Here is a 22,348-nt window from a genome sequence, read left to right as displayed (position 1 = left end):
TAAGCTAATTTATAACACATTCCCAATCATCACCAAATCATAGAATCTATAGATAGAAAAGACTTATTAGGACATCTAGTTTCTCTCCTAGTCAGTTTTCACTACTGTAAATTGTCTTGTAATTCCCCCCTCCCCCCCATTTTGTTTTAGACGTGTCAAATTATAAGAATTCTTCTGCTTCTCTGGGGGTGATTATACCTGACTCACTGATCTCTGCCAACCCCATTTTGAAGCTTCCATTTTCCTTCTTTGTTACTTCCTTTTACCCATTTTATGATGCTAAATTTTTTTTCTCTCTTCTCGATAGTTACAAATTTCAAGCATTTGTAGACTTGTCTCATCGTAGTTATTGCTCTGCCAATCTATACACATTTAACTCTTATGCTTTTCTTGTCAGTCAACCCCATCAACCAGAACCATTTTTTTGTTCTTCGCTTAGCAGTTTCCATATTATCCAATGTGAGTCACTCAGAGCTGAATGCAATATTCCAGGTATAGATATGCTGAAGCTCTAGTGAGCACAACAATTACAGTACCTCTCTTTTCTGACAGAATACTTCTTGGTACAAGCCTGGGTATTACTTCACTTCCATTTTTCTCCTTTATTTAAATAGCCTTTTCTTTTGTCTGTACAGCACCTTTTCCTCTCACCTACAGATTTTCTTTGCAGCTAATCCTAATGTGACTTCAGGAGCTGGTTCTCAAGAACTGTTTATTCTAACTTTAGAGCTGGAGTAGCAGGCAATATTTCCTAGAGCCCTCACATATATTGTAAGCAAAGATGTTTAGGGTTTGTGATTTTATTTTAAGGCGATGATGCACATCTGTACCCCATTTTTAACTGTTTATGTTTGCAATCATTCATATCAGTTAATTTCCCACCAAAATTGTTTGTGGTTGTCCTTCTCTCAACGAGGACAATTCACATGGAAAATTTTAACGGTCAAAGTTTAGCAAGTTTTAAAAATCGGTTTTAAAAAAATATTGTAACACCTTTCAAATGGCCATAGTATTTTCCCCCCAAACCACATTAGAGAACAAATATTAAGAATTTTATCTCCAGTAGAGAATTTTCAGAAAGCTAGGAGCATGTTGTAATGGAAACTGTTTTGTAACCTTACACACATTAACATACATTTAAATTGTCATAGTAGTTTCTGACACAAGGTAAACAGATGGGATCCAAAATTAGTTTGTCAAAATACATCTAATGTAGACCAGATGCAAAGCTATTTATATTTTAAATGTTATGCCTTTAGTGCACAACTTTGCCAGATAAATTAATCCCCTTTGGACTGGAATATCCTTACTTCAAAGACATTTTGTTATGAAGAATTTACTGCCTACAGAGTTTTACATTTTTCAAAGTGCTGTAAAAACATTTACTAACTAATCCTCAACAGCCCTGGGAAATAGGTAAGTATAATCCCAATTTTGCAGGTGAGAAACTAAGGCAGAGAGGTTAAGTGAGTTGATTAAGGCCACAAACCCAGGGGCGGCTCTAGTAATTTTGCTGCCCCAAGCAGGGCGGCACGCCGCGGGGGGCGCTCTGGCGGTCGCCGGTCCCGCGGCTCCAGTGGACCTCCTGCAGACGTGCCTGCGGAGGGTCCGCTGGTCCCGCGGCTCCAGTAGACCTCCCGCAGGCATGCCTGTGGATGCTTCACCGGAGCCGCGGGACCAGCAGACCCTCCGCAGTCATGCCTGCGGGAGGTCCACCGGAGCTGCGGGACCAGCGCACCTTCCGCAGTCATGCCTGCGGGAGGTCCGCTGGTCCCGCGTCTCTGGTGGACCTCCTGCAGGCATGACTGCGGAAGGTCCGCCGGAGCCGCCTGCTGCCCTGCTGGCAAAATGCCACCCCAAGCGCGCGCTTGGTGCGCTGGGGTCTGGAGCCGGCCCTGCACAAACCAAGGATCTTGGAGCCCATTCCCAAACAAACCACTAGACAATACTGCCTTAATTTCTGTACTGCTAATTGAATAGGTATTCATGCTAGATTCAAAAGTCCTCTGTAGGAGCGAGCTATTATTACTCACTCACCACTCAATTACACTGTCATTGATACCCAGCTCAGTTGTACATAAGCTGGTACTGTATTTTCAAGAGCTAGGCTAAAATCTCTGATTTGAGTTTTGTTACAGAAAATTCACACAGATCTAAGATTATCCTCTCTGTTTTTATCCAAATCTACATTTTTTTTTTTTATTAAAAGCTTAAGAGTTCCCACGGCACAGGACCGATCAGTCACAATGATCATCTGTTAATTTTGTCTGGGTTATAAGAATACTAAATAAATACATCACAAAAATAAAACAGAGTCCCTAAAATTTTAAATCTCTTCTGCACTGAATAATGGGGTGGGTGTGTGTGTGTGTAAGAGTGTGAGAGAGAGAGAGAGAGAGAGAGAGAGAGAGAGAGAGAGAGAAACATCCCTCCTATGTATCCTGTAGGGCCTGAAGTGTCACTCATATGAATTAAATTGCTACACCTAAAGAAACTAACAAAATTTAGTTCAATTTACAACTGAAAATGTTTAGCTGGTGGTTTCTGGAAAGAAAAGATCTGAATCTCTTGAGGATTGCCTGATATAATGCATGAATACAAAATGAATAGATACCTACAGTGAGTGTTCTAGGTATCAGTACCAAAGGGAGAGATTTGTTTTGTTTTATTAAAAGCTCATCATGCTTTTTATTTATAGTGAAGTTCCGTTAAATCACAGCAGGTGGTAGCAGCAGTACTACTTTAAATGTATTATGAGCATGTGATGGATTTACTTGACACTTTGGGAGACAAAGCAGTTTTCATTCTGAGAAAAGATCTTGCAAGTTTTATATGTAATTTTCAAATCTATAAGTTTCATATTAGCTGTAAATCAAAGGCTGTGGCTGGAAAAATTAATCCTGTTGGTAGAACAAAAAAAGTAATACAGCATCGGTGTAGGGCAAATCTGCGTAGTGCACAGTCAAATCCACAAATGACCCCTCCACCTCAAATCCTATCTAATTGTTTAGTTAACCTTTTAGAAACCAATTTAAGAAGTCCTTACATGTGAATTCCAAATGACAATAGTAATAACTCCGATTTTTCAACCCATACAATATTCTCTTTGCAGCTACTGTTAAATTCTAAAGGGAAATTAATGTCCATGTTAAAGGTCATAGGTCATGGATAATTTCTGGACAGATTTTTGCAGTTTTAGATTTAATTAGACGGGGCATATCCTATGGATTGCTGTGCATATATTTACTAGTTCAGATCTTTCATTTCCATTCCGCTGAATAAAAATAGTAGTTTAACAAGACAGCCACACTACTTTCAAACACTGGTTAATCAAGTTGCTGATTTTCTTAGTTCATTTGTAAACACATGGGTTTACATGGTTTTACTCAGCACTCTGCTGCCACCTCCATTCATGTAAGTGCAGCTTTCCTCAGTAACCTTTACCCACCTCCACTACACCATGATGGATGGATGTGTACTGTTTTTTCTTCAGCATCACCAAAGTAATGACAATGACTGTTGCTATGACAACACCTCCCACCATTAGTCCAATGATGGCACCTTTGTTTGAACCCACATCTTCAGCAAAGAATACCTAGGAAACAAAAATAAAGCAGATAAGTAACGAAATCCCCTCTGCTATTTAGCGAAGTTGTACAGTCTTCTATGCAATTTACAAAACGTCTAAGTGGACTCTGCAGAAATGTTCCAATCTCTTCAGCAGTGCAGCAACCAGGTCACTGTAGCACTAAACTCCCCCTGTCATAGAAAAGTTACACGGGCCGTGTGGCAAGTTTTAATGGCTACTGCCTGTGGTGTACCAGTTCTGTGGATCCATGGAGGACTTATCTCCATGGATGCCAAGCCGTCAGTTTTAGAGGCACTTGAAATATGACTTGTAATTGCTGCTCAGGCTAGTTTAGGGGATGGCTACACAAACCCCAGGGTGATTGGTGAGGATTGCAGGAAAATATTGAGAGAACGTACATTTTTCTCTGCCTCAGAGAAGCTAAACCATGAAATGTTTCACGAATTTATATACAATCAGGATTGGTTTGGGTAAGCATGATGTGCTTGTCTGATATAAAGGCTTATTTCAGACCTACAGGATAACAATGAAGCCTCCATGTAACCAGCTGGGTTAAGGGGAGATAGTTCAAGAAAGCAAGGTGATTTGTCTAGCAGCAAAGAGAGAGAGTTTAGCAAATGGGAAAATAAACATTCTATTTTAAGGTGCCTAGTAAGGGAAATCAAGCCTTTCCAGAGTGAGGAGAAAATAGTTATTTTAAATTTATTTGTATATAATTAAAATAACTACTGCCTGTTTGTTCCTCAGTGATGAACATTCTTGTTTATCATCAGAGTAAGGTCTTGCAGACAAGCCCTAAGTATATATGGATTAAACAGAGGAGAAATTATCTGCTCTATTGTATTGTATCTTCATTTACCCACCATGGCAAGTTCTTAATGTCACTATGGCACTTTCTTCATCTTAAAGAGCATAATATTTAGCTGATTTCCTGCTTCTTCCTCCTTTTTAAATACTTGTCTAAGAATCAAAGAGCTGTATCACATTTTTTAAAGAAAACAGTCTTCCATGTAAAGGTACTGAAACATGCAAATTAAATATGCTGTTCCATTGTTGTCAGCAAGAGATGTTTAAGCAATGTTAAAAATGAAACGGAACAGACATAAAATGTACAGAGTTTGCATAATTTGATGTGTTGACTGTATTAATGTCTACCGTCAATTTTACATGCATATAAACAAAAACATGCAAATATACTTATTTTAAATTTAGATAATTTCTGTTTGCTTCATACAGGTTAGCAAAAGAGTAAGGCCTGAAGGATTTTCAGTTATGAAAAACAATGTATGATAGAACTAAAACACAGATACCTATCAACAGAACAATAACTGCAACTTCAGGTCAATTATTAATTGCAGCCCTGCATATGTTTTACATATGAATTCTAAGCATCTCAGTTAAGTATTCCAAAGGGATTTTCTCTTTAAAAATCTTCCAGATGGGAAAAAAGAAATCTAAAAGCATGTCTGCACCTACTGCTTTCAAATTACACCTAATCGGGTGACAATCTCAAAGACGGAACTCAAAAATAACTCCAGTCAGGGGAAAAAGAAAATAATACTCAGGAATACTTACTGATTTGGAACAACATTAATGTGTCTTTCCAATAAGAAGTTTGACTAAGATGGTAACATGCAGCACACTGTGTATGGTAATAAGAAATTTATTGTCATGTATTTTCAGTCACAGTACATTTGAAACAATATGGGAACACTAGCTCAGTATGTGCCTTCAATAAAAACTGAACTGATGTGATATATGAAGAGGATGACTTCCTAATTAATAGTAAGCAATGGTTCCGGCTATCAGTAGATAACACAGGATAACACAATTTAAAATCTGGTGTTTTTAAAGAGATATAACATTCCCTTTACTAAATACAGTACATTATCTTTTCCACTAGCACAGTAGAGGGAGCTGCAGCTCTTAACTACTTGCACAGATACCTGCAACTGTCCCTTTTTGAGTTATTATAATTGACTATGTGTGACACAGAGGCAATAACACGACAATAAGTACATTGAAATGCACTAGTGCCAGGTTTCCTCTCCCCAATAACCTTTCTCTGACTTATTTCATCATAATATTTAGCCCTCCTGAGTGAGGTGTGGCAGAATTTCCAAAATTAGTGCTAATGCATTTGGGATTAGCTTGTCACCCTGGGAATTCTCAATTCTCAGCATCAAAGAGCTGAGTATCTTTTTACACAGTCATTACCTAGTTCAAATGCAAATTTGAATCCCATATTAATTTTAATTTTTCAGCACTACTTAGGTTTAAGAATATATTTTAAAAAGAAACCTTTCAAGTTTATTATTAGGATTTTAGAACTCTAAGATATGAAATTCCATCATGTATTATTCCTTCACAAAAGAGGAAGCAAGAAGTCAGATTTAACTATTTGCTTGTAGTATTGCAACATTGCGGTGAGAATCTTCCACTACTGTACTCCTAATGGTCCTGATCAAAAAGTTTACTGGAGTCGGTGGGAATCTTTCTGAACGGGTTTTGGATCTGTCCCTGTTAGAAGACGTGTTCTCTCATTTGGATATCTTTGTATTCACAAAAGTCACAATGCACTGTTAAGGCAGGGTCTTTCCTTAGAGGTTTTTAAGGTCAGGGCTTGACAGAGCCCTGGCTGGGATGATTTAGTTGGGGTTGGTCCTGCTTTGAGCAGGGGGTTGGACTAGATGACCTCCTGAGGGCCCTTCCAACCCTGAGAGTCTATGATTCTCCCACCTACCTCAGTGTTATTTTATTGCTCACTGTACAAAAACAGCAAACAAAATAAAGATATAAGTAACTACTGTTGCAAATTAAATCTAGTGGAGAATCTCCTCCTTTGAAAGTGAGTGAGACAGGGAAGGGGAGGAGCTGGCAGATCCTTTATAACCTTCAGCACAGTGGGTAGGGCACTCACATGGGATGTGAGAGACCCAGATTCAGTTACTTCCTCTGCCTGATATGGAGAAGGAATTTGAACTTGGGTCTCGCACCTCTCAGATGAATGCCTGTGATGGGGCATCTACCCCACACTGGCAGAAAAGGGGTTAAAAGCTGCCTTATGGAGGCTGCACAGTCCTAACTTAGGGGTGTGAATGCCCCTAGGTGCTGAGTGTTGCAGTGCCTAAGACCCTGTGTGACCCAAGCCCTGAGTGCTTGAGGGAACATGGCAAGGTCTTGAGTCCAGCTCAAGTGGTATTATTGGGCTGATGTTCCAGAATTGCACCACAATCTGAATCCACTCCCTGGGTGGATTTCAAGGTTCTAGGCACACTTGTGGCACAGCCTGGCGAAGAGTGCTGCTGTGACTTAGCTCAACGCCCTTGCTTCTGCTTGGGTACTGACAGAACTGCACGTGAAAACCTCTTTGTTATTTAATTATAGTTTCTGGTCGCCACAAAATCTCAGATAACCAGGATAGGATAGGAAATCTGAGGCCTGAGGCCTTATGTTTTCATTCCCCACCTCCATTGCCACGTTTCCTCTCCCTCATGTTATTACAGCATCATAGCTGGGGTTGCAGAGACAAGGTGGGTGAGGTAATATATTTCTCTTACCAACTGATGTTGGTCCAACAAGACAAGCGTTCGAGCTTACACAGAGCTCTTCTTCAGGTCTGGAAAAGGTACTTAGAGGGTACGCCTACACTGTAATTAGACACCCATGACTGGCCATGCCAGCTGTCTTGGGCTCATTGGACTGCTTCATTGTGATGTAGATGTTCAGGCTCTGGCTGCTGGGACTCTCCCACCTCGCAGGGTCCTAGAGCCCAGACGCCAGCCTGAGCCCAAATGTTTACACCACAATTAAATAGCCCCTTAGCTCAAGTGTCTACACCGCAATTAAATAGCCTCTTAGGCAGAGTCATCCGGCCTGGGCCAGCCATGGGTTTTTACTTGCAGTGTAGACATAGCCAGAGTGTGGCAGCTAAACACAAGACTGAATTGATAGTTTAGCATCAGTAGTTAGAACTTAGTTTAAGGAACCATTCAAGGTGAAGGGGACCATTCACCATGAAGGGTCCCTTACAGCAGTGTTTCTCAACAACTGGTCCTTGAGATCTCCCTGACACTGTTTAGGAAGGCAGCAAGCCAGTCCCTGGTATCAAAAAGGTTGAGAAACACTGCCTTAGACTCCTTTCCCAGCCCTGATGAAGAGAGCTGTGTCACTTGAAAGCTTCTCTCTCTCACCAACAGAAGCTGGTTTAGTCAAAGCTATTACTTCACCCACCTTGTAGCTCTAATATCTTGGGACAACACTGGGGTTCCAGAAGTATTTTTACTCATGTGTAATGACATTCCCAGTTTGTTGTTTTCTTTCTTACTTTTTTTGATCACTGGCATTGAGTGTGCGTGGTACAGGTATAAGTGACCATACAGGTTGGTAACTGATGCACAAATGTGGTGTGTATTTTCTTTTTACACTAGTCTTACACTGGTGTAAGTTCACTGACTCCGATTGAATTACTCCCAATTTATACCCATCTAAGAGGAAGGAGAATCAGACCATGTGTGTGTGAAAATTATGTGTAGATTTTTTTTCCAGCCACGCAATTAAAAAAATGTGGGCCATAATATTCCTGTAGGTAAGGATGTTATTAGCCACAGCAATTCAAAACATAAACTTAAAGCTCTAGATGTTCACTCACCAATTTTTGATGATGCACTTCATATCCTGAATCATGTCGGAACTCTGCATCCATCTTTACTTCAGAGATCTCTTCGGTTTTAACATTGGTCAACCCAGAACCTGCATTGACCACAATGAAATTATTTATTAAATCCACCACTTAAATAATTAGCTAGCAAAAGATGACAGCAAAAGGCAATGGTGTCACTCACATAAATGAAGTGTAATGTAATGTGAAAACTGAGCTGGGGAAGCAATGAAGTGTATACAATTTTGCATTTGCACTGACAATGAGCCAGTAAACTTCCTCCTCTATGTTAGTGTTTCTCAATTCACACAGCTGTAGTGGTGCATACACCAAAGATCTGCAGCAGGGGTAGGCAACCTATGGCACAAGTGCCAAAGGCGGCACACAAGCTGATTTTCAGTGGCACTCACACTGCCCGGGTCCTGGCCACCGGTCCGGGGGGCTCTGCATTTTAATTTAATTTTAAATAAAGCTTCTTAAACATTTTTAAAACCTTATTTACTTTACATACAACAATAGTTTAGTTATATATTATAGACTTATAGAAAGAGACCTTCTACAAATATTAAAATGTATTGCTGGCACGCGAAACCTTAAATTAGAGTGAATAAATGAAGACTCGGCACACCACTTCTGAAAGGTTGCAGACCCCTGATTTGCAGTATGAAATACTGGGAATCAAGTAGTGAGGAACTAAGGTAAGTGGTCTCATGAAGTGGCTCACAGGATGAAAAAGTGGAGACGCATTATGACATTAAGGAAAATTGACATTAAGGCTGAACTTTTCCTATTTAACTCTCACTGCTGTGAAAAAAGTTGCTTTCTATGCGTTTGTACCATATTTTAAGTATGTTTTGAAAATTATGGCGAGGCAGTAGACTTTCCATAGTTGAGGCTGAAACCAGCTTTCATCACTGGAACTACTTTACACTTGGGCTCGGAAAAGTGATTTGGGACACTTATTCTGAAGGTAAAAGATGATGTTTCTATGAAGTTTACAAAATTCTGTTTCTGTACTGCAGGTCATTAAAAATTATCCTGATTTCAAATTTTGATACTTGTAATCTATGGGTATTTCTGTAGCTGAGTTTTAAAAAAAATGAAAATAAATCAAAGTTCAAGCGATCTGGATTTAGAGACACAAAACAAGGATTCTAGTCCACGCACTGTGGGCATGTGTTGTTCATTAGAAACTATCAACTCTCCACAGTGTAGGGTGACCAGATGTCTTGATTTTATAGGGACAGTCCCGATTTTTCACACTTGCTGTCTGGTCACCCTACTATAGTTACTATGGTGTTGGAGAAAAACTTAGTTTTTATTTATTTGTTTGGGTATAGTAAAGTTAGATATTTTATTGTGTTTAGCAGTTATAGCAGGGAGAGTGTGCATTAGGACATAGGGTTGTTTTCTTTTTTAGGTAGGTTTTTTAATAGGTAAATAATTACAGCAAGCATTTATATTTTTGTTATAGATAATAAGCAATAGCTGCATTTTGTTTATATATAAAGTTATTTTGATATATATATATATATATTTTTTTTTACTTTTAAAGAGACGCCAGTCTACATTTTATATTTACACATTCTCTACAGAAGGTCGCAACAATTTTTTACACAGTTCTTTTTCACTTGCCTTACACAATTCTTGCTTCTACAAATCTCGCATTAGGGTTACAGCTAGCCTAACTCTTGCTAACAGAGACTGTCTTGCATTAAGATCCCCTACAAATCCCTGTTAGTTCTTTCTTTACTTCTACACTCCCCCTTTTGTACTTTTAGTACAACAAATATTTTTAAACCTTTATTTGCATTAAGCTATGGATTTTAGATTTTACATTAGATGTTTTAACTTTAGGGGTTTTGATTGGATGTAATGACAATGCATGATTAGCATTCTTTCCTTACTTGCACAATGGTAAGAACATAGGAACTGCCATACTGGATCAGGCTCATGTTATCTAGTCTAGTAACCTGTGAGCCCCTTCCCCTCATGGTCTCAACCGTAATCCTTAAGAGTTAGTGATTGTTTTAAACCTGAAGAAGGTTTTACATCTCTTCCAATTTTTTCTTTTAGTATTAACTATAACCACTCTGGACAGTCTTGTTATCTGCATAATCCTTCTGAATCTTGCTAAATTCTTAGCCTCAGTGACATCCTGTGGCAAACAGTTGCACAGTCTGATCTAACGTTGAGTGAAAAAGTATTTATTTTTATCTGTTTTGAATTTGCCACCTTTCAGTTTCATTGAATGTCCTCTTGTCCTTGTGTTATGAGACAAGAACAGAAGCTCCCTAACTACCTTCTTTAGACCATACACATGATCCCATTTTAAGGATGATTTTGATCCCTCTTATAACACAACATTGAAAAGAAAAAAAAAATAGAAAAATCCTCACTTTCAGGACACTCTTCTAGGCATTTAGACTGTTTTCTGGCATGTTTGAATTATTAAATTAACTACTTATTGATGTTAAAATGCTTAACATTTTTTAAAAAGCGCAAGGTGTCTGCTGTTTAACAAAATCACATTACACCATTACATTTAAAATTGCAGGAAGCAATTTTTCAGGGCAAGAATAGTAAAATGTTTAGGGAATTGCAATTTGAAAATTACACATCATGCTTTGGTCAAGGAAACTAAGGGAGATTAAATAAATAAATAAATAAAAAGGCGACAGAATATTTTCTTTCTAGCTCCAAACCAGACTAATGCTAATTTTCCAAAATGAAAGGAAACTCCTGGATCTGGTTAAGTGACATTCTCCTGCATGCCCCACAAAATACACACTTGGCTTAGAGGGAATGTGCACAGGGAATGTCCCTTTTCCAGAGGCAGTAACTGAACAGAATTTAAGTCTTACCAAATGTAATATAAAAAGAAATAGTTAAGGACATTGTTACCCTTACACTGTCTACATAAACACAGTCTTATCAAGCATAAAGAAATATAGGTTACATTACCAAACAACCTTAACTGATACAAAATAGATGCCGTCCTTTCATCAGCAAATACAAAATAAAAAACACAATACAAACCCCGTTTCAAAAAGAAATACACTAAAACATTAGTGACAAATAGCTTCAGTGGCAGTTCACAAATTAATAAAAGAAAAAAATTACTATAAATTACATATATTATTTATGCAGCAATTCTACATATTTTAATTTTAAAATCTTACTGTTAACTGATAACATTTTCCATCTAATATTATCCCTTAACAGAAAATATTTTGATAACAGAAAGAGGATAGATAAAAATAAAACTTCCATGAGTGAAATTTTAGATTATTGTGTTTTCATTAAATGTTTTTCTTAATACTTGATAAGAATAACATGTTTTCTTATTATATGTGCAACTGAAAACATGAAACTTAAAAGCAAGACAAAACATGTTTAAGTATTTAGATTTATTAAATTAGCTGATTTGTAACTACCTTGCTGTTTAGTAGCCTTAATTATTTTTCTTAATGTATTTCTTTATGGTGTTTTGAAATATAATTTGCTCTATTATCTTAAAAGAAAAAAAAACAATTGAAATTTTAAAATCTCATATTAAATTACTCAAGAGAGTAAAACAGCTGCTGTGGTTATTGTACCTGTCTCAAATAAATTAGCATATATGTTTATGAAAATATGTGAGGCCTTTAAAAAGAGAGAGACTGAATTCCACTGGGTAACTACCCAGTTGTATATCATTTACTTCATAGTTTGTAATTGCTTCATCTACTGGTTAAACAGCTGTACAGGACTTGGTGGTTTTGGTTTGCAGGGGTCCACACCAATTTTCATTCCTGTGCGCTCCACTGGACGGGGTGCCCCTGAAACATCAGAGTGAGTGTCGAGGGGGACTCGCCCCTGGACTACAGCAGCACTGATGACAGAGGTTCAGGACTCTGTTTCCCAGATTGCCTAGAGTCCAGGGCGGAGATAGAATTGGCTAGTAACACTACCAGAACCAGAGACAAGGCTATGTCTACACTGCAGCTTATGCCAGCATAATTTATGTTGCTCAGAGGAGTGAATAAACCACCCCTCTGAGCGACTGAAGTTACGCCAGCATAAACTGTTGTGCGAATAGCACTATGTTGGTGGGAGGCTTCTGCTGTTCAGGGAGGTGGTTTTTTTTTTTTTTTTTAAATGCTGACAAGAGTGTATTTTCCCCAGACATGCTGCAGCTGTATCGATGCAGCTGTGCTGCTGCAGCTCTGTACATACAGACATACCCAAAGGCTTTGCTTTTACTCTAGGTGGCTGTGTTTAGAGTATAGCAGGAAGGACTCTTCTGACTCTCCACATTCCAGACAGAGACCTTTTAGGATTTCTGGGAAACGGAGCAGTATACCTCAACAGAGAGCAGAAATCCAGGAGGCTGAAGTCTCAGTCAGGCTACCAAGTAGGGTTGCCAACCCTCCAGGATTGTCCTGGGGTATCCTGGAACTAAAGATTATGTTGTGTGATGAAGCCTCCAGGAATACATCCAACCAAAATTGGCAACCCTACCACCAAGAGCCAGCCTAACTGTACACTGAAATGCAGACCAGAGCAATGCAAGGATAATCTTCCCCTCCTTGGGGTGGATGTTTTGTACGAACATCTCTATTCATTTATTTTGCTAGATGACTTCACCCATCTAAACTCACTATTTGCCTAGGGAGGTGCTGGGAGGGAACACAGGGCAGTTTATACTGGCTCTATGTTTGGGACTGGTAGAGTTTATGTATTTTTGTTTTTTGTCTTTTATTATTCTGATCTCTTTTTCCATTGTCTCTAGTTACTGTTTTAGTACTCTGGGAAATGTGATCGCTTGGGAATTGATAGCTATTTCTTTTTGTGTGTGCTCAGACTGACACTCCTCTGTAACAGATTGTATGTTATATATTTTTCCAAGGGAAAATCTGCAGAGAGAGGGAGCTATGACCTAGTGACTGGGAGGCAGGTGACTGTAGCTCTTACTCCCCCACTGCAACTGATTTGCTGCGTGATCTTGCGCAAGGCATTAAAGCTTCCTGTGCCTCGTTCTCCTCATCCGTAAAATGAGGGTGATGTACCTCTGTAAAGATGTATGAGATATCTCTGGCTGACAACTGCTGTATAACTGCATGGGATTAATTTTGCAGATACTCCTTAGGCATTGATTGAGATCTATGTTTTGTTAACTCTTCTTACTCCATGCATTACTGCAGGGCTGTCTGTGAGCGAACCATAGTGAGCAAGTTCAAAGAAGAGTTTTAAAATATCCCTGAAACTCAACATGAAATCCTTCATTTTAAAACTTGCTTTTAAATTAATGTAAAAAAAACAAAATCCCAAAATGTATCAAATTTGGCAGGTCTCTCCCTGGCATGTGTCGATGCAGCTGTTGTGCAAATGCACTGTAAATCCTCATAGAAATTATTTTTTAAAATACCCCATGTGCATGCATAGAAATAACTAGTGTGTTATTTATAAACTAATGATTTGAAAATTTCCTATTTGGAAAAAAAACTGCAAATGATTTTTGGATTCAGAAGTATAAAAAAAGTGTCTGAAAATATCTAGATGATCACAATTTCAGCCAACTTCAGGAAATAGATTTCTAAATTAAAAAAAAAAGTTGCTCTGCTCCCAACCCAAGAATGTATTTACCAGGTTTCATCAGAGAACAAGTCTTATGGCCAAGTAAAAGTAACTCCCCCCCCCCCCTTTTTTTTTAAAGAAGGAAAAAACGGTAAAGTACAAAACAGAGGCACATGGTGAGTCGTTGCTGTGGTATCTTTTTCTTTTTCAATAATCATCAATAATTCACTTGTGTACTATCTGCCCACACCTCCTACAGAATGTCACAGATATTTTAATAATACTGCAACATAAATGGTCTTTTAGGGAGTCTTTGCATATATTGGCTAGTACTACCTAAGCCCGCTATATAACAGAAGCAAGGAGGAGAGGTTACTGAATTTGCTACAGCAGTAGGGGGACAGGAGAAAGAGAGGAAGTAGAAAAGGGTTTATGAACACAGTCCCCACAAAATGATTAGATAAATATTTAAAGAACAGCCTGACAGCTATGTTGGGAAAATCCTAAAAGGCCAAGTAATTTTAAAACCAGAGTTTTCACATTCAAGAAGATTTTCACTACTACTTTAATAAGAGTAGGAAGAAGTGATGCCATAATATCTGTGCACCATGGCCCATAAAGACCCATTGTCAGATGGTGGTATCTGGATTTAGCAAGGGTACTGACAAATAAGAACCTGACCTAATATGAAGGCAACACTAGCATTTTTATTTGTACCGAGCGTTGGAAATTCTGTCAGTATTGAATAATAGGCTAGTTTTCTAATTTTGCCTTCTCTTTCCAAGACCAGGGCTGCCAAGTTAATATGGAGTTACTGAGATGTAATGGACTCATTTGTGTATTTTCATGGTGCTATTATCAATAAAAATTTACTGGGGCACAGGCACTAAGAATTCAGCTGTAAGAAATTAAACAATGCACAAGTGACCTCTGGAAAGAAAACATATTATTAAAGCAGCACTTACAGTGCAGCTATCAGCCAAGAGGTGTTACTCTTTTCATTACAAAGCCGTTCTATAAGAGGGGTTTTCAAAGTCTGGCAATACATTTCGTTCTGGGCTATACTATACACCAAGGGTCAGCAATCTTTCAGAAATGGTGTGCCGAGTCTTCATTTATTCACTCTGATTTAAGGTTCTGCATGCCAGTAATACATTTTAACGTTTTTAGAAGGTCTCTTTCTATAAGTCTATCATATATCACTAAACTATTGTTGTATGTAAAGTAAATAAAGTTTTTAAAATGTTTAAGAAGCTACATTTAAAATTAAATTATAATGCAGAGCCCCCCGGACTGGTGGCCAGGACCCGGGCAGCGTGAGTGCTACTGAAAATCAGCTCGTGTGCTGCCTACCCCTGCTATACACTATGAAGTTCTCATTGTATGGAACAATTTTTTGTAAGGCAATAAATACTTAATTATTTATAAAATTAGAATTGAAAAGAAAATACAGCTTGAGGCTGAATGCTCAGCATATGAGGTTTTGGATATCTCCCTACCTTTTTTACCTTCCCACTGACCTCTTTATTCTCTTAGCTTACTTCCTTTTAGGGGGAAGAGAGAATAGTGAACGTATTTAGGCACAATTCTACCTCTGTTCCATCTTTTGTGAATGACGCATTGGAAGCAGAGTGTGCTGAAGCATTAGGCTTCACTTCAAAAGTCTGTCATGCAGATGTAATAGGTAATAATTGGAGATATACCAATCTCCTAGAACTGAAAGGGACCTCGAAAGGTCATTGAGTCCAGCCCCCTGCCTTCACTAGCAGGACCAATCTTTTGCCCCAGATCCCTAAGTGGCCTCCTCAAGGATTGAACTCACAACCCTGGGTTTAGCAGGCCAATGCTCAAACCACTGAGCTATCCCTCCCCCTTCCCTGCTGCATCTACATTAGGAAAAGTTGGTCACATGCAACACCACTGGCTACAGGCAATCGCTCAGAGAAACCCCTCTCCCACCCCACTTTTTAAAAAATGTAAACTATGTTGGGAGTTTACAGAGACTGTTGTACTCTAAGTTCAAGAGCAAGCCCTCTTTACATGACTATTTCTGCTCTTGCTAGCAATAGTGGAGCTGCATAGGTGAATGATGCAATAGATTTTTTCTGAGTGAAGGCTCTGGAGACTTCGTGCCATTTTCCTCAGAAACCTCACCACTCTCTGGACTGGATAACTCTTCACATTCTCTAACATTTTCTGACATGATTGCTCAGGGGAATGATAATTACTAGGTGACTAGACTCCACATGAAATTGTTGCTACAGCTGATAAGACTGTGAGCAGCCGGGCTAAGAATCAGTCTGATGTACCTAAGCTGCATTATTTCTCAAGGTGGGTCCTGATCTAGGTGTGATCTCAAGAAGATCCTATTGTTTGCACAGAAGAAAGGTGGTGGTTGTGCGAACTTTCTACTTGTACATTTAAAAAAAAATGGCTGATGTATTGCCATGTGGAGGCATTAAACATCTGTTTGTTTTTTTAAAGGGTTCTGAGCACCCATTGGCAAGTCCGACAAGTTAACTCATGGCAATATATTTGAGTCAAGATGTTCATTTGTTTCCAAGACCACAAGGAAAGCCTAATTATGGATGACAGACATCAATATTTTCACCCTGCAGAAGCAGAAACTGAAGAGTCAAGATGGTGACATGAGGACCCTTAAAGGGAAACCAGTTTGGAATCGCTACAATTAAAAAAAAATTGTTTACAGTAGTGTCCGGTATTTCACCTGCCTTTGAGTCCCTCTGCTAATATTTGTGGTTCTACAAACACACCCTCCTATTTCACAATATTTTTCTCTCCTCTACTGATGTACAAAAGAACAGCCAAAAGAACACTTGAAAGCTGACCTTCTATATCAAAAATGCAGTGAAACCAATTATATACAAAGCAAAATATTGTTTCCTTCTTTCAGTTATAATAAATTGAGGTTTTACTTGTAATAAGTGGTTAAAAATTCAGAGAGAAGGGTAATTTTAAAGTTTACAGCATTCCTTTTGCATTTAATATTTTGAGTTTGATTAATTATCTACTTTAGTTGGAATTTTGGAAAGATATTATCCTATACTCTATTACCACTGCTTGGACTAGTGTACATGCCTCGTAAATAGCTCTGAATGCTTCAGAAGTATTTTAAAATTACCTAAATTATAACTTCAATGTGTGATGGAAAATCAAGTGGGTATTTGTTGCTAGACATTCATACTTTGAGCAGACTGGCAGAAAGTCTCCCTATGGTATTTACACATCATTTGACCTGTCTTGATCAGGTTTTTAAAAATTCAGTATGTCTACTGATAATATACAGTGGCTCCATTTACTGTAACTCCTTTTGTTGCAGAGATCAGAGTCTAAGTGAATGTTATTTAATAAAAAACCTGGCAAATAAGGTTGTTGGAGCCTAATGAATAATTGTTTGGTTCATCCTAACATCAGATGGGCATTAGCAGTGCCCTCCAGACTTCCTCATATAAGTCAGCACAGAAACCTCTGAGTTCTGGGAAAGCATTCTCTCTTACTTGTTGTGCAGAGACAGGGTGGTGAAGGATACTATGTTGTCTCTAATGTATATAGTGTATTATGATATGTTGTACAAGGAACCTTGGAATGCTGCGAAGTCATATACTGTACTAGAAACAGAGAGTAAGTCCAATCTAGCTAAGGATGCATAAATGTTTCCATCATAATCCTCTATTTTTAGTAATTACTTGTATAAAGCTTTTCCTTGTAGCTTAAAATGGATTTTTTAAAATTACAGCATCCATATGAGGTAGGAAAGCATTATTGCTGTTTTACAGACAGGGAAGTGAGGCAAAGGGTAAATTAGTGACTCACCCAAGATCATACAGGAAACTTGTTGATGAACTGGGAAGTGATGTCAGGTCTCCTGAGTCCAAGTCAATACTCTACCTACTAGACCACCCTATTAACTTGGTCATTTCCTGACTTGAGCACTTAACCACATAAACGCAAAGGGAACCTGACAGTTTTATTTAATAGAATCTGCTAATGTTTTAAAAAAGTTAATAGGCTAAAAATCCATTAGACTTTTCTGAAGACAAAAAATATCTGGAAGCGTAGATGTTTAAGAAGCTTTTCCAGGTAATGTAAAAGGATTATGCCATTTTCAATTAGTGGAAAAATTAATACAAGGTAGCCACTTTCCCCATCTTCTTCTAACTGAACCAAAGAAGTTGGTTTATTCCTACAAACTCAGGGTGCAGGCACAAACATTAGTGCCAGCATTAGATTTAGAGTAATTGTGCTCATTTATTGGTAAGATTGTCAGTTTGCACTTACATGGGATGGGGATATTCATAAGAGTAACATTCACTCAAGGGGACTATAAGAGAGCAGGGAACTGAGGCAAAGGGTAAATTAAGTGACTACAACAGGACCTCCCCAGCACTCAAACTCCATGTTAAACGCATAAGTGTTGAAGAGGCTGTTGCACAATGTCCCATTTGCACTGAACATCACCTAAAACTCAAGCAGCGAAGAGTTAAAGAAATACTTAGTGTAACTTATGAGCAGTAAAACCGCCCCCTCTCACTTTTGGAAATTTGAAGCTATGAAAAAAATCACCTTTCAAGGCATCACAGCCCCTCTCAGAAATCTAACATACAACCTTGGATAGATCATTAACTACACCAGTACTCTTGGTACAATACCACTGCCAGCCAAAGGAATGTACAAGTAAGAACCCCATTATCAAGGGTTTAATGATAGCTAACACTTAATGAGATGAAGCCTGAATGTGGCAAACTGGAGCAAGAGTATATCTTCTCATATCAGTACCCACCAGACTTTCCACCCCTCCTTTATGAAAAATATTTAACAACTAACATGGGTCTCTTAGCAGCAGGCTTTTGATTATGCATATGAAAATGCCAAACAAGATAACAAGCATAAATGAGTGAATAAGACATTATGCAGGAAAAAAAACTATGAGAAGAAAAATCCTTGTAAAACAGACAGGTTACAAGGTTAGGAGTAAAGTGTGAATATATTTTGTGGGTGAGGGAGAATGAAGATAAAATATTCATATGCAAAATGCTGCATACAATATGATATTTCTACCCCTCTTTAGGAAGCTCTATAACCCAGAAGACAAAAACACTTAGGTGCTATGAGGATGTTACACTTGCTTTTAAAAAATGTGATGTTGCAGTGCTGAAATTCTGATCCAAGAACTGACTGATCTAATATCACTGATGTGCTGGAGGGAAATCTAAATTCTGCCATTAAGGGAAGGTTGGAGCGATTGCTCTGCCTTCAATGGAGTCAGACTTGAAAAGAGACTACTACTAGAAAGGACTTCTTCCCAAGCTTGTAAAAATACTTCTGAAGAGCAACTTTGCCTTTGGAAATTGCATCAAGTGGCTGGTATTTAAAAAAAATAAGTCCTGTCCCTGAACCGCCTAAAAAGTTTTAATGGCCCCATCAATTTCCAAACTGTGGAAGCTGAACTCTGCATGATTATTTTCAATTTACAAAACACCATCTATTTTGTTTATAAAAAAAATACACTACTTTTGCTACGTGGGAAGAAAAAATGGACAGTTCCTCCAGTCTCCTCCCCCTTTTTGCAAGCACATACTGATATGGAGGGAGTACTCAGAGGTTTGGGGGGAAGATCTGTGAGAGCCCCCTTTAAAATTGTGGCTGCAATTTCCCCATAGATACTGGTTCATGACATGACACTACAGTTTAATAGGGGGTAATAACAAAGAAAAGGATCATTTCAGCTCAAGCAGGTCACAGACATGCTGGCAAAAATATAGGTTAGGTAAAAGCCATGCAAGTTATATACCTGGTCTTGTGGTCAGTCCTCTGTCTGCAGCTGGGCGGGCATCAACAGGCTCAACTGGGCATGTGCAAAAAAAATAAAAGCAAACAAAAAAGACCCAAAATGATAAGTCAACTGCTCTTTTGTTGGGATAGTGCAGGAGAGACATATGCCATAAACAAAGTTACAATAGCAGCAGCTGGAAAAGATTTGCCTTAAATTAACCCTGGAAATAAAAGGAAGGAGATGGGAACTTCAATAGCGTCTTTTGTTGCTGACATGTCCATCCAGCGCTTTATATTCTGGATACTGCTCAAATTAGAAACTATCAAGATCAAAGAATGTTACAGTCAGTAGGGTCAGGCTTTATACATTGTATCCTTAGAAACATCTTCCTACCTTTTTATTAGATTTGGGAACCGGAATTGGCATGAGTCCTTGCAGCAAGTTTTAATCATTGCTAATTTCTACACGCCCAAAAATCTTAGTTTATTCTTCCAGATTATTAACTTTTGAAGGCAACAGTTATTAGAGATATATATAGATATCTCTCTCTCTCTATATATAATGTAGTTCCTAATATATTTTGGTTTGTATGCAGTAAAATTGTCCATCTCATTAGATTATCTTCCATTTTAAAAGTAGAAGGGGACTTGAAGAACAACCATATTTCTGTGCCCTGCATTCACATCTTTAAATACCGTATATTCCCACACAGAGGCCATGCCTGGCTGAAGACTGGTGTGATGCTTTTTGGAGCCCATTGGCACTAATGGTAAATAGGAAAGTAAATAACCTGACCCTTCACCCATAACCTTAGCTAAACCCAAACTTAAGCCTGTTGGGGAAGTTTTAAAAAAAACAACACCGGTGTTATTCCTCCCCTCCGCCTTCTTTATTTTTCTTCTTTTATGTTACTTTGTGCTTCTTTGTTCCAGTTGGCATTGGAAGTGCCAAAATGGTACGAAGAACTTGGCTTCTGCTTTTGGTTGCTCTGGAAATAGGGTGCAAAGTACTGAGTGCTGAAAGGGGCTTTTTCAGGGGGATTGCACTGCTTTCTTAGCACACGCCATGCTCCCTACATGGGGAAGTAAAGATGGATCAGTTATCAAACCATCTTCCTGGCAATTCAGAGCACTATCAGTAGCCCATGTGATTGCCTTCACTAGAAACTGCTTTTTGTACAATGTTAAATAAAAGTACAGCCACTAAACGTTTTCTCATCTAAGCCTTTTGCTAGGTTACTCCAATTGTGGGCTACAGCCCCCCAGGCAGCAGCATTTTTCCAGTGAAAAGGATTGGTGCTCAAGGATTGAAATATCCTGCTACTGCAGAAACATTACCCTTATTCCCTCCTCTGGTGTCACCATGCTTCTTGCCCTCACCCAGTTCCTGTATTCCCTGAACATTTCCACTCCCTGCTCATCTGGCACCTGTATGCTGTTACAGTTGGTACTTCAAAGCAGGGACTGAATATGTTGTTGCAAAGGATATACAGACACTGCAGAAGTGATAGCTGAATGGAAGAGTAAAATTATGTCAATCACTGAAAAATTAGAACAGGTTGTGACAGGAAAAATGGTGGCAGCTGAATGGGGAAGAGGAGAAGGGAACTGTTTGCTGTAAATTGGTGTGGCTACATGTGGCTGGCCCAATACTTCTGCGGATGGGGGAAGAAATAATAATAATAATACTTAACTCTTATACAGCTCTTATAATCCATAGTTCTCAAACTGCTTTATGAAAGGAAGGTAAGTATCATTATCCCCCATTTTACAGATGTTGAAATTGACACAGAGGGAAGTGACTTGCCCAAGGTCACAGAGGAAGGCTAAAGCTCGGAACAGAACCTCAAGATCTGCAAAAGTAACTAGTGATTTTGGAATCTTCAATTTCTAGGTGCCCAAATATGAGACACCTTAATGGGGCCTGATTTTCAGAAAGTGCTGAGCAGCTGCCTTCTGAAAATCAGGCCCCTTTTAAGGTTTTTCTAATTGGACACCTAATATTGAGCCACTCAAAAATCATTAGTCACTTTTGAAAATTTTGGCCTGGCGCTCCTGACTCCTAATCCACTGCCCTTGCTGTACTACACTGCCTTCCCATTACAGCATGTAGACATCCTTCCTGTGCAAAGGAGGCCTTGCAATTCTGTGCTAGCTGCTTTAGTGCTGTCAGTTACTTGACAACACAAGGGGATTGTCTGCAATAATAACAACTGTTTGTATGCTTAGGGAAGAAGAGCCAAAGCAGCTGGAAACAGAGTAGAACAACAGTGCACATGTCTGCAAAACAATCCCCAGGTAGGGTTTCCTCACACAGGGAACAGCAGGTGGGCATATATCAGGCCATGAGGTGTGCATAAGGGAGAGCACTGACTTAAAGATATGTTCTTTGAAGAAAGGGTGGGTGCTGGAGGAAGATGTGAAGTGGTGTAAGTCTGTAATGTACAGGATGACTATGTGCAAAGATATGATAACCACAGTACTAATAAGACACATGGCGTTACGCTGCACTCCAAGTTTTAAAGTAGTACACTAATTCTGCATGCTCCAAAACTGCATGCTCCAAAAATACTGACCTCATTTTCACATGCAAATATGATAATTTTAGGCACAAATCAGCACGTGCACAAAATTGGAGCCCAATGCTGTTTTCCATAAAAGTTTGGCCCCAGGAAGTTCATTATTGTACCTACTTTTTTTTCATGATGGGATGACTATGCAGGCTTCATTCTGTGTGCTCTTGCTTC

At 38.8% G+C, this 22,348-nt stretch overlaps 1 protein-coding gene across 4 annotated transcripts in view; it reads right to left on the bottom strand.

The window, feature by feature from the left end:
• LOC120399100 (amyloid beta precursor protein) overlaps nt 1–22,348 on the bottom strand; it is a 324,609-nt gene that overhangs the window by 5,702 nt on the left and 296,559 nt on the right. For 2 of the 4 annotated variants that reach the window (XM_039526998.1, XM_039527017.1), the window contains 3 exons: nt 19,621–19,674; nt 8,241–8,341; nt 3,449–3,595 (listed from right to left, as the gene is read on the bottom strand). In XM_039526998.1, coding sequence (XP_039382932.1) covers nt 3,449–3,595; nt 8,241–8,341; nt 19,621–19,674 — 302 coding nt within the window. The remainder of the gene's footprint in view (nt 1–3,448; nt 3,596–8,240; nt 8,342–19,620; nt 19,675–22,348) is intronic. The other 2 variants (XM_039527027.1, XM_039527007.1) reach the window with 1 other exon arrangement.

The sequence above is a fragment of the Mauremys reevesii genome, linkage group 1, assembly GCF_016161935.1.
Source record: "Mauremys reevesii isolate NIE-2019 linkage group 1, ASM1616193v1, whole genome shotgun sequence".
NCBI classification, from domain to species: domain Eukaryota; kingdom Metazoa; phylum Chordata; order Testudines; family Geoemydidae; genus Mauremys; species Mauremys reevesii.
The sequence above is the reverse complement of the archived record's forward strand: the minus strand, read 5'-3'. Positions and strand labels throughout refer to the sequence as shown.